General features: G+C 55.2%; 1 protein-coding gene across 1 annotated transcript in view; it reads right to left on the bottom strand.

Annotated features, from left to right (window-relative positions):
• ESYT3 (extended synaptotagmin 3) overlaps positions 1 to 12947 on the bottom strand; it is a 65194-nt gene that overhangs the window by 19017 nt on the left and 33230 nt on the right. The window contains exons 10-14 of the mRNA XM_029063267.2: positions 10972 to 11054; positions 7746 to 7794; positions 7502 to 7591; positions 2607 to 2669; positions 246 to 308 (exon numbers count right to left, since the gene is read on the bottom strand). Of these exons, the coding sequence (XP_028919100.1) occupies positions 246 to 308; positions 2607 to 2669; positions 7502 to 7591; positions 7746 to 7794; positions 10972 to 11054 (348 nt within the window). The remainder of the gene's footprint in view (positions 1 to 245; positions 309 to 2606; positions 2670 to 7501; positions 7592 to 7745; positions 7795 to 10971; positions 11055 to 12947) is intronic.

Here is a 12947-nt window from a genome sequence, read left to right as displayed (position 1 = left end):
CGCCGGGGAGAGGACGATCCCCAAAATAAAACGGACCCGTTCCCTGCCCGCGACGGGCTGAGCGCGTGTCGTCAGACCGGGGCCCTTCGACGTCGGCCCCGCGTCGGGCCTTGGGCCGAACCCCGTCGGCTCGTGCCGTCCTATTTATCGAGCGCCCGCTGCGTGCTGCGCTGAGCGTTGGGGCGAGGACAACGGGACAAGAAGGGGACCCGTTCGCCGGCCGCGGGGAGCCCGCCGTCTCTCACCTTGGCCAACCTGGGCAGCTTCTTGGCGCGGTACTCTCCGTTGACGAAGTCGAACGGGCTCCTCTGGGCCGAGGGGGGCGGAGGGGAAGGGGCCGGTCAGATCCGGGGTCCGGGGGAGGACCCCCGGGCTCAGGGGGGGCGGGCAGGAGTTTGCCGGGGGGGTCGCGGTGGGGAAGGGGCGCGGAGGTCGAGGGTCACGGGGATCGACGGATCGATCTAGAGAAGCGGCGTGGCTTAGCGGAAAGACGGTCGCGACGATGATAAGGATGGCGTCTGGGCAGCGCTCACTATGTGCCAAGCGCTGTTCTGAGCGCTGGGGGAGATGCGAGGTCATCGGGTTGTCCCCCGGGGGGCTCCCGGTCTTCGTCCCCACTTTTCCGGATGAGGTCACCGAGGCCCAGAGAATAATACTAGCGTTGCTATTTGTCAAGCGCTTACTCTGTGCCGAGCACTGCTCTAAGCGCTGGGGGAGATAGGGGGTCATCACGTTGTCCCCCGGGAGGCTCCCGGTCTTCATCCCCATTTTTCCGGATGAGGTCACTGAGGCCCAGAGAAGTGAAGCGACTGGCCCAAGGCCACCCGGCGGACGAGTGGCGGAGGCGGGATTAATAATGTTGGTATTGGTTAAGCGCTTCCTCTGTGCAGAGCACCGTTCTAAGCGCTGGGGGAGATACAGGGTCATCGGGTGGTCCCACGGGAGGCTCCCAGTTAATCCCCATTTTCCAGATGAGGGCACCGAGGCCCAGAGAAGCGAAGTGACTCGCCCACGGTCACCCGGCTGACAAGCGGCGGAGCCGGGATTAGAACCCATGACCTCTGACTCCCGAGCGTAGACTTCTTCCACTAAGCTACGCTGCTTCTGCAAGACACCGGGCCTGGGACTCAGGAGGACCTGGGTTCTGATCCCGGCCCCGCCCCTTGTCAGCTGGGTGACTTTGGGGCGAGTCACTTCACTTCTCTGGGCCTCAGTGACCTCATCTGTCCAATGGGGATGAAGACTGGGAGCCCCATGTGGGACGGGGACTGTGTCCAATCGGATGACCTTTTATCTACCCCAGCGCTTAGAACGATACTCATCTGTAAAATGGGGGATTAACTGGGAGCCTCGCGGGGGACAACCCGACGACCCTGTATCTGCCCCAGCGCTTAGAACAGCGCTCTGCACATCGTAAGCGCTTAACCAATACCGACATTATTATTGTTACGTAGTATGCGCTCAACAAGTACTATCATCATTATTATTATTGTATCTAACCCAACGCTTAGGACAGAGCTTGGCACCTAGTGCGTGCTTAACAAGTACTTTATAATGATAATAATCATTCTTATTATTACAAGATAATGTCACAAGGTAATAGTTATTACAGGCCAATCAGGTTTTCCCACATGAGCCTCATAGTCTCAATGTCCATTTGACAGATGAGGTAACTGAGGCCCAGAGAAGTGAAATGACTTGGCCAAGGTCACACAGCAGACGAGTAGCGGAACCGGGATTCGAACCCACGTCCCCTGACTCCCAAGCCCATGCCCTTTCCACTAAGCCACTCAGCCTCATTGTCGTAGCCATCCCAGCGTTCAGAACAGTGCTTGGCACATAGTACGCGCTTAACAAGTATCCTTGTTATTATGATCGTTGTTGTTGTATCTACCCCAGCGTTCAGAACAGTGCTTGGCACACGGCACGTACTAAGCAGCGTGGCTCAGTGGAAAGAGCCCGGGCTTGGGAGTCAGAGGTCATGGGTTCTAATCCCGACTCCTCCAGCTGTGTGACCTTGGGCGAGTCACTTCACTTCTCTGGGCCTCAGTTCCCTCATCTGGAAAATGGGGATTAACCGTGAGCCTCCCGTGGGACCACCCGATGACCCCGGATCTCCCCCAGCGCTTAGAACGGTGCTCTGCCCGTAGTGAGCGCTTAACAAATACCAACGTTATTATTCTCTGGGCCTCGGTTCCCTCATCTGGAAAATGGGGATGAAGACTGTGAGCCCCATGGGGACAACCTGCTCACCCTATATCCGCCCCCAGCGCTTAGAACAGCGCTTGGCCCGTTGTAAGAGCTTAACAAATACCATCATTATTATTATTATTATTATCATTATTCGCCAGTACCATTATTATGACTATTATTGTTGTTGTATCCACCTCAGTGCTCCGAACAGTGCTTGGCACATAGTACGCGCTTAACAGGGATCATATTATCATTAGGATGATTACGGGCAGGGAGCAGATGCTTTGTGGGGGGTGGGGAGGAGGGAAGGGTACGGGGGCGGGGGTCCCCGGGGTCGCTCCCAGGGAGGTCGCAGACGCCGTCCGGCGGTCGGGGACGGGGGAAGGGGCGAGGGGGTCTCGGGGGTCTCTCACGGGCAGGTTGCAGGCGCTCTCCAGGAAGACGATGAGGAGGGCGGTGTTGAGTCCACGGGGGTCCTGCGGACACGGGGGTCCGTGATGCCCCCCCAAACCAGCCCCCTCCCCCTTCTGAGCCCCAAGGCCGGGGATTGACCCTGCTGGGGGCCCAGGCGGGGGGCGGGGGGTGTCTCCTTCACTCCCAACCCCCCAGACCTCTTTCCCACTGCTAGCCCCCCCAACCTCCCAGGCCCACCCCGAATCCCCTCCTCCCGGAGCCCCGATCCCACCGCCTGGGAGCTCTGTGTCCCCTCCCCTTGGTTTCCACCCCTGCGATCCTCATGTCACCCCCCCCCCCCGCCCGCCACAACCCATTCCCCTCCCGGGACCCCCCCAGAACCTCGCGTCCCCTTCCCCCGGCCTCCACTTCCACCCCTTGGCACCTGCAGGTTGTCCCCCCGCCACCCCAGGCCCCTTCCCCTGACCCTCATGTCCCCTTCTGCTTCGCCCTGACTTGCTCCCTTTATTCACCCCCCCGTTCCCAGCCCCACACCACTTAATAACAATTATGGTCCTTGTTAATAATAATGTTGGTCTTTGTTGAGCGCTTACTATGTGCAGAGCCCTGTTCTAAGCGCGGGGGGAGACACAGGGTCATCAGGTTGCCCCACGTGAGGTTCACAGTCTTCATCGCCATTTCCCAGATGAGGTCACTGAGGCCCAGAGAAGTGAAGCGACTCGCCCCCGGTCACCCAGCTGCCAAGTGGCAGAGCTGGGATTCGAACCCATGACCTCTGGCTCCCAAGCCCGGCCTCTTTCCACTGAGCCACGCTGCTTCCCTAGGTTAAGTGCTTACCGAGTGCCAAGCACTGTTCCGAGCGCTGGGGTAGATACCGGTTCGTCAAGTTGGACACAGTCGCCGTCCTACGGGGGGCTCACGCTCTTAATCCCCATTTTGCACGGATGAGGGAACCGAGGCCCAGAGAAGTGAAGTGACTTGCCCAGGGTCACACAGCGGACAGGTGGTGGAGTCGGAATTAGAACCCATGACCTTTTGATTCCCAGGCCTGGGCTCCGTCCCCTACACCATGTTGCTTCCATATGCCCTTATGTCCGTATCTGTCATTTATTTATTTCTATTCACACCTCCCTCCCCCTCTAAACTCTAAGCTCGTTGTGGACAGGGAACGTGTCCGTTTATTGTCGTACCGTTCTCTCCCGAGCGCTTAGCGTAGTGCTCTGTACACAGTAAGCGCTCAGTAAGTACCATTGAATAAATGAACGAACAAATGACCTTTCCCTCTCAGAAACCTCATAATAATAATAACGTCGGTATTTGTCAAGCGCTTACTCTGTGCCGAGCACTGTTCTAAGCGCTGGGGGAGAGACGGGGGAATCAGGTTGTCCCCCGTGAGGCTCCCGGTCTTCATCCCCATTTTCCAGATGAGGTCACTGAGGCCCAGAGAAGGGAAGTGACTCGCCCACAGTCACACAGCTGCCAGGTGGCAGAGCCGGGATTCGAACCCCTGACCTCGGGCTCCCAAGCCCGGGGCTCTCGCCACTGAGCCACGCTGCTTCTCTAATGATGGCATCTGTCAAACGTTACTGTGTGTGTCAAGCACTGTTCTAAGCGCTGGGGTAGATACGAGGCCGTCAGGTCGTCCCACGTGGGGCTCACGGTCTTCACCCCCATTTTCCAGATGAGGTCACTGAGGCCCAGAGAAGTGAAGTAGCTACCGCGGCAGACAGTGGCGGAGCAAGAATTAGAATGATAATGATAATATTAATGTGGGTATTTGTTAAGCGCTTACTATATGCCGAGCACTGTTCGAAGCGCTGATCCCCGTCCTCTGACTCCCAAGCCCGTGTTCTCTCCCCTAAGCCTCGCTGCTCCTCTTCCCCGTCTCCACCCCCGTCCCCTGGGACCCTACGTGGCTCAGTGGCGAGAGCCCGGGCTTGGGAGTCAGAGGTCATGGGTTCGAATCCCGGCTCTGCCCCTTGTCAGCTGTGGGACTGTGGGCGAGTCACTTCACTTCTCTGGGCCTCAGTTCCCTCATCTGGAAAATGGGGAATTAACTGTGAGCCTCACGTGGGACGGCCCGATGACCCTGTATCTCCCCCAGTGCTTAGAACAGTGCTCTGCACATAGTAAGCGCTTAACAAATACCAACATTATTATTATTATGTTGTCCCCGATGGCCCAGCCCAGTCCCCCTTCCCCGGGACCCCCTTGTCACCCCTTTCCTCCTCCCCCGCTTAAGTCGGTCATTTATTCATTTCTATTCACGTCTCTTTACCCCTCTAGACTGTCACCTCACTGTGGGCAGGGAATGTGTCTGATTATTATTCTAGTGTCCTTTCCCAAGTGCTTAGTACAGTGCTCCGCGCACAGTAAGCGCTCAATGAAGACAACTGAATGAATATGTGTCTGTTTATTGTCGTACTGTCTTCTCCCGAGCGCTTACTACGGTGCTCCGCACACAGTTTAGCACTCAATAAAGACAACTGAATGAATATGTGTCCGTATACTGTCGTATTGTCCTCTCCCAAGCGCTTACTACAGTGCTCCGCACACAGTAAGCGCTCAATAAATACAACTGAATGAATGTGTGCCTGTTTACTGTCGTATTGTCCTCTCCCAAGCGCTTAGTACAGTGCTCCGCACACAGTAAGCGCGCAATAAAGGTGACGGAATGAACGAATACGTCTGTTTATTGTTGTCCCCTCCCGAGTGCTTAGTACAGTCCTCTGCACACAGTAAGCGCTCAAAAAAGGCGATCGAATAAATGAATACGTGTCTGTTTACCGTTCCACTGTCCTCTCCCAAGCGCTCAGTACAGTATTCCGCACACAATAAGCGCTCCATAAATGCTATTGAATGAATGAATGAATGAATGAATATGCATCTGTATATTGTTGTACTGTCCTTTCCCAAGTTCTTAATCCAGTGCTCCGCACACAGTGAGCGCTCAATAAATATGATGGAATGAATGAATGAATGAGAGAATGAATGAATGAATAAGCCCAATGGCTACCTCGTTAATCCAATCACTGGCCCTCTCGGGCCCGGAAGCCGGCATCAGCCTCCCCGCCGACCTCCCGGCCTCCTGCCTCTCCCCTCTCCGGTCCAGACTTCACTCTGCCTCCCGCGTCGTCTCTCTCCAAAAACATCCCAGCCGTGTCACCCTCTCCCTCAGATATCTCCGTCCACCGCCACGTTAAGAGCAGCAGCGCGGCTCAGTGGCAAGAGCCCGGGCTTGGGGGTCAGAGGTCGTGGGTTCTAATCCCGCCTCTGCCACTTGGCAGCTGGGTGACCTTGGTCCAAGTCACTTCACTTCTCTGGGCTTCAGTGACCTCATCTGGAAAATGGGGATGAAGACCGGGAGCCCCACGTGGGGCAACCTGATGACCTTGTACCTACCCCAGTGTTTAGAACACTGCTTGGCACATAGTGAGCACTGAACAAATATCAATATTATTATTAATAAACAAAACTTCCTCACCATTGGCTTTAAAGCCGTCCACCCCCCGGCCCCGTCCTCCCTCCCCTCCCTTCCGTCCTCCTCCGTCCCGGGCCGCACGCCGCGCTCCTCCGCCGCCGCTCGCCTCCTCCCCGGGCCTCCGGCTGGCCCTGCCCGCCGAAGAGCCCCGGCCCGCGTCCCTCCTCTGGCCCGGAACGTCCTCCCTCCTCAAATCCCACAGACGGTGACTCTTCCCCCACTTCAAAGCCCTATTGAAGGCCCACCTCCTCCAGGAGGCCTTCCCAGACCAAGCCCCCCTTTTCCTCATCTCCCGCTCCCTTCTGCGTCCCCCCGACTCGCTCCTTTGCTCTTCCCCGCTCCCGGCCCCGCACCGCTCAGGTCCACATCTCTATTTTATCTATTTGTATTGATCTCTGTCTCCCCTGTCTTTAGAGAAGCGGCGCGGCTCAGTGGAGAGAGCCCGGGCTTGGGAATCGGGGGTCGTGGGTTCGAATCCCGGCTCCTCCACTTGTCAGCTGTGTGACTGTGGGCAAGTCACTTCACCTCCCCGTGCCTCAGTGACCTCATCTGAAATGGGGCTGAAGACTGGGAGCCCCACAGGGAACAACCTGATTCCCCTGTGTCTACCCCAGCGCTTAGAACGGTGCTCGGCACATAGTAAGCGCTTAACAAATACCAACATTATTATTATTATTGTTAGAACGGTGCTTGGCACATAGTAAGCGCTTAACAAATACCAACATTATTATTACTAGAACGGTGCTTGGCACATAGTAAGCGCTTAACAAATACCAACATTATTATTATTATTAGAACGGTGCTTGGCACATAGTAAGCGCTTAACAAATACCAACATTATTATTATTATTAGAATGGTCCTTGGCACATAGCGCTTTACAAATATTATCATTATTATTAGACTGTGAGCTCACTGAGGGCAGGGATTGTCACCATTTATAGTTGTCTTGTTCTTTCCCAAGTGCTTAGTACAGTGCTCTGCACACAGAAAGTGCTTAATAAATACAATCGTATGACCGAAAGAAGGTATTTTGTTAATGAAATGTACATCGCCTTGATTCCATTTATTTGCAATTGTTTTAATGAGATGTTCATCCCCTTGACTGTATTCATTGCTATTGTTCTTGTCTGTCCGTCTCCCCTCATTAGACTGTAAGCCCGTCCAAGGGCGGGGACTGTCTCTATCCGATTTGTCCATTCCAAACGCTTAGTCCAGTGCTCTGCACCTAGTAGGCGCTCAATAAATACTATTGAATGAATGAACGAATGAATAAATGAACGAATGAACACCACCCCCTCCCTCCCAGGACCCTCGTGTTCCCCTCCACAGGCTCAGACCTCTCCCTGGGACCTTCGGGTCACCTCCGTCCCCCCTAAACCCGGGGGTTCCCTCCCGGGGTCCCCGGCCCTCACCTGCGGGGGCGGGTCCTGGGCGGCCACGAGGGTCATCCATTCCAACCGCAGGTGCAGCCGGCCTCGGGGAGCGTCGCTCAGGGGGAACCACTGGACGGGGGTGAGGGGTGGGGTCAGGCCGCGAGGGGCCTCGGCACCCCGGGGGGGGTCGGCTCGGGGGCAGGGGACGGGCCGGGGCATCGCCATCCCCCTCCCCCCAGCCCTCCCTCCCACCCACTTCACCCCCGCGCCCCGACGGTCACACCTCGTCAACCGTCCGGTTCGTCTTCACGTTTCCAAGACTGATCTGCAAACTGAAAAGTCACGCATTCGCTAAGAATAATGATGATGGTATTTGTTAAGCGCTTACTATGGGCCCAGAACTGTTCTAAGCGCTGGGGTAGATAAGAGTAATCCAGTTGGACACCGTCTCCGTCCCACACGGGGCTCACAGTCTTCATCGCCGTTTTACGGCTGAGGGAACTGAGGGGGCGGAGAAGTTAGGTTGACTTGTCCTCGTTCATTTAAAATAATAATAATGAGGTTGGTATTTGTTAAGCGCCGACTATGTGCCGAGCACTGTTCTAAGCGCTGGGGGAGATACAGGGTCATCGGGTTGTCCCACGTGAGGCTGCCGGTCTTCATCCCCATTTTACAGATGAGGGAACTGAGGCCCAGAGAAGCGGAGTGACTTGCCCCCGGTCACACAGCTGTCAAATGGCAGAGCTGGGAATATGAAATTCATTCATATTCAGGATTGAATGAGTGAATGAATTTATCGAGCGCTCACCGTGTGCCCAGCACTGGACTAAGCGCTTGGGAGAGAACGATACAACAATAAAGAGAGACATTCCCTGGCCACAAGGAGACTAGAGGGAGAGACAGAAATGAATAGAAATGAATAAATGAGCCCGGGTTTAGGAGTCAGAGGTCGTGGGTTCTAATCCCGGCTCCGCCACTTGTCAGCTGTGTGACTTTGGGCCAGTCACTTCACTTCTCGGTGCCTCAGTTGCCTCATCTGTCAAATGGGGATGAAGACTGGGAGCCTCCCGTGGGACGACCTGATGACCCTGCATCTACCCCTGAGTTTAGAACAGTGCTCGGCACATAGTCGGCGCTTAACAAATACCGACATTATTATTATTATTATCAGATGGACGTAAGTGGTGTGGGGCTGGGAGGGGGGATGAAGAAAGGGAGCAAGTCAGGGCGACGCAGAAGGGAGCGGGAGAAGAGGAAAGGAGGGCGCAGTCACGGGAGGCCTCTTGGGGGAGATGGGCCTTCGGTAAGGCTTTGAAGGGAGGTAGAGTCATTGTCTGGCGGATTAGAGGGCGTTCCGGGCCAGAGGTAGGATAATAATGTTGGTATCTGTTAGGCGCTTACCATGTGCCGAGCACTGTTCTAAACGCTGGGGGAGATACAGTGAACCAGGGGTCGGCGGCGAGATCGACGAGATCGAGGGACAGGGAGAAGCTTAACGTTGGAAAACCCCTTTCGCCGTCCGTCAGCCGGGCCCCTCTTCCCTCGCCTCGCTGCTCTCTCACTCCAGCCCAGCCCGCACGCTCCGCTTCCCTGCCGCTCAGTGGACCTCGATCTCATCCGTCTGGCCGCCGACCCCTCGCCCACGTCGTCCCTCGGGCCTGAAACGCCCTCCCCTTTCGGATCCGACAGCCCGCCGCTCTCCCCGCCTTCGAAACCCTGCTAAAATGCCATCTCCTCTAAGAGGCCTTCCCTGAATAACCTCTTTTTTCACCATCCGAGTCACTAAACCCTCATTTCCTCTTCCCCAATCCCTTCTGCGTCGCCCCTTCCTCTTGGATTTGCTCCCTTTATTCACCCCTCCCTCGGTCCCGCAGCACTTCTGTCCACGGCCGTCATTTTATAGTAATGCCTCTCCATCCTCGAGATTGTAAGCTCCTTAATGTTGGTATTTGTTCAGCGCTTACTATGTGCAGAGCACTGTTCTAAGCGCTGGGGTAGACACTGGGTCATCAGGTTGTCCCACGTGAGGCTCACAGTCGATCCCCATTTTACGGATGAGGGAACTGAGGCACGGAGAAGTGAACTGACTCGCCGACGGTCACACAGCTGACGAGTGGCGGAGTGGGGATTCGAACCCATGAACTCTGACTCCCAAGCCCAGACTCTTTCCATTGAGCCACGCTGCTTCTCTTGTGGGCGGGGGGTCATGTCTATCAACTCTGTTGTATTGGACTCTCCTAAGCACTTAGTACAGTGATCTGCATACTCTAAGTGCTCAGTAAGTACAACCGATTGATTGAGAATCAAAAAATACATGAAGTAGACAAAATATTCATGAGCCTTAAGGAGTGGAATAATTCTCAAGTGCTCAAGCACTCAACCTAGATAACTGGGAGTTAATCGATAAGAATAAATCATTATGTTTTTATTAAGCGCTTCTCATCTACTAAGTACTGGGATGGATGTATTAATATTTTGCTGAATTGTACATCCCAAGCGCTTAGTCCAGTGCTCTGCACATAGTAAGTGCTCAATAAATACTATTGAATGAATGAATGAATGATCAGGTGAGACAAGGTCCTTGTCCCACATGGGGCTCCCAGTCTAAGTAGGAGGGAGCGGGATTGGCCCCCCCATTTTACAGATGAGGAAACTGAGGTACAAGGAAGGGAAGTGACTTGCCCAAGGCCACACGGCAGACATGTGGCGGAGGCGGGACTGGACTCCTGATCCTTCTGACTCCCAGGCCTGGGCTCTTTCCACTAGGCCTCGCTACTTCTCTATGACAATAAATAATAACAACGGTGGTATTTGTTAAGCGCTTAATATGTGCAAAGCACTGTTCTAAGTGCTGGGGAGATACAAGATCATCAGGTTGTCTTACGTGGGGCTCACAGTTTTAATGCCCATTTTCCAGATGAGGTCACTGAGGCACAGAGAAGTGAAGTGACTCGCCCGAAGTCACACAGCTGGCAGGCGGCGGATCGGGGATTCGAACCCACGACCTCTGACTCCCAAGCCTGGGCTCTTTCCACTGAGCCACGCTGACAAGCGAAATGACTTACCCAAGGTCACAAAGCAGATGAGTGGCGGGGTGGGGAATGGAATCCAGATCCTTCCCAAATCCTATTCCCGAGCCCAGGCTCTTTCTAATAACCCACATTACTTAAATAATGATAATAATAATTATGGAATTTGTTAATTGCTTATTAGGTGCTAGGCACTATATTCAGCGCTGGGGTGGACACAAGCAAATCAGGTTGGACCCCGTCCCCGTCCCACATGGGGCTCACAGTCTCAATCCCCATGATCCAGATGAGGGAACTGAGGCCCAGAGAAGTGAGGTGACTCGCCCACAGTCACACAGCTGACAAGTGGCAGAGTCGGAATTAGAACCCGTGACCTTCTGACTCCCAGCCCGGGGCTCTCTCCATTAGGCCATGCTGCTTCTCTCCTTCAATCCATCAATTAAGTAATCCATTAATAAAGGCTATCGGAGTGAGCCTTACCTGCCCAGGAAATCATCCTTATCCGGATCTTCGTCGTATAAATCCACTTCCAGATCCTGCCCGGGCACTTCGTACACGATGAACTTCGAAAAGGAAGGAAGGCCGAGAGAGAGAGCGTTCAGAGCCAGGAGATTATCCCGGTGCACGCGCATGCACGGAGCGGGGCAGACCCCCTTCCTCCCTCCCCTGCAAGCGCCGATCCCATTTCCCCAACGACTGAACCATTCCCGGGCTTGGGAGTCAGAGGTCGTGGGTTCGAATCCCGCCTCTGCCACTTGCCAGCCGTGCGACTGTGGGCGAGTCACTTCACTTCTCTGGGCCTCGGTTACCTCGCCTGTAAAATGGGGATGAAGACCGGGAGCCCCACGGGGGACAACCTGATGACCCCGTATCTCCCCCAGCGCTTAGAACAGTGCTCGGCACATAGCAAGCGCTTAACAGATACCAGCAGCAGCGCACAGTAAGCGCTCAATAAATATGATTCAGGGAAAAATCATTGTGGCATTTACTGGAAGTGCTTAAACTCCAACCAGTCCTCTGCCCGGCAAAATTACTTCTCCACCCCTGCCCATTGCCCTCGCCAGTTGTTCCTGATATTTTAACTCCCTCCCCTGTCCCCCTGCCTCTCCCACAGTGCTCTGCACATAGTAAGCGCTCAATAAATACTATTGAATGAAAGGATCCCTTGCCCCTAATGACCCGGCCCCCTACCCGATTGGGAAAATTGAAACCATCAGGTGTCTTCTCCCTAAAATCTCCCCCGACCCTCCCTCCTTCTGTCCCTGCTTCAACCCTCCCAACGTGGCTCAGTGGCAAGAGCCCGGGCTTGGCAGTCAGAGGTCATGGGTTCGAATCCCAGCTCTGCCACTTGTCAACTGTGTGGCTGTGGGCCAGTCACTTCACTGTGCCTCAGTTCCCTCATCTGGAAAATGGGGATGAAGACCGTGAGCCTCACGTGGGACAATCTGATGACCCTGTATCCCCCCCCCAGCGCTTACAACAGTGCTCTGCACAGAGTAAGCGCTTAACGAATACCAACGTTATAATCATTATCTTTCCCATCAGTATCTCTAGAGGAGATATCCTGCCTTCTCTCAAAACCCACCCCCTCCACCTGCGCATCCGACCCCATTCCTTTGCACCTTGTCAAAACTCTCGCCCTCCTCCCTTCTTCCCTCCTTGACCGCCATCGTCACCCCTTCATTCTCCAATGGCTTCTTCCCCACTGCTTTCAAGCCTGCCCCGAATCTCCCCCACCCTAAAAAATCCCTCCCTTCACAGGTCTCTCCAGCTATGGCCCCTTCTCCCTCCTACCCTTCCTCTCCAAACTCCTTGAGCGAGTCGCCCACACCCGCCGTCTCAAGTTCCTCTCCTCCGATTCTCTCCTGGATCCCTTCCAATCTGGCTCCCGGCCCCTTCGCTCCACAGAAACCGCCCTCCCAAAGGTCACCGACGATCCCCTTCTTGCCACACGGCCTCTACTCCATCCTAATCCTCCCCGACCTCTCGGTTGCCTCGGACACTGCGGGCCACCCCCTTCTCCTGGAAACGTTGTCCAACCTCGGCTCCCCGGACCCCGTCCTCTCCCGGTTCTCCTCCTACCTCTCCGGCCTCTCGCTCTCCGTCTCCTCGGGGGGCTCCCCCTCCGCCTCCCACCCCCTCACTGTGGGGGTCCCTCCAGGCTCGGTTCCGGGTCCCCTTCCAGCCTCCATCTCCACCCGCTCTCTCGGAGAACTCATCCTCCCCCACGGCTTCAACTGCCACCTCTCTGCGGACGATTCCCAAATCTCCCTCCTCAGCCCTGATCTCTCTCCGTCTCCGCAGTCTTTCAAGACATCTCTACATGGATGTTCTCCCATCACCTCAGGCTTAACACGTCAAAACCAAAACTCATTATCTTCCCACCCAGACCCCATCCTTCCCGAGCGGCGTGGCTCAGTGGAAAGAGCCCGGGCTTGGGAGTCGGAGGTCATAGG

The sequence above is a fragment of the Ornithorhynchus anatinus genome, chromosome 1 (genome assembly GCF_004115215.2).
Source record: "Ornithorhynchus anatinus isolate Pmale09 chromosome 1, mOrnAna1.pri.v4, whole genome shotgun sequence".
Classification (NCBI taxonomy): Eukaryota; Metazoa; Chordata; class Mammalia; order Monotremata; family Ornithorhynchidae; genus Ornithorhynchus; species Ornithorhynchus anatinus.
This window is presented reverse-complemented; position numbering and strand designations above follow the sequence as displayed.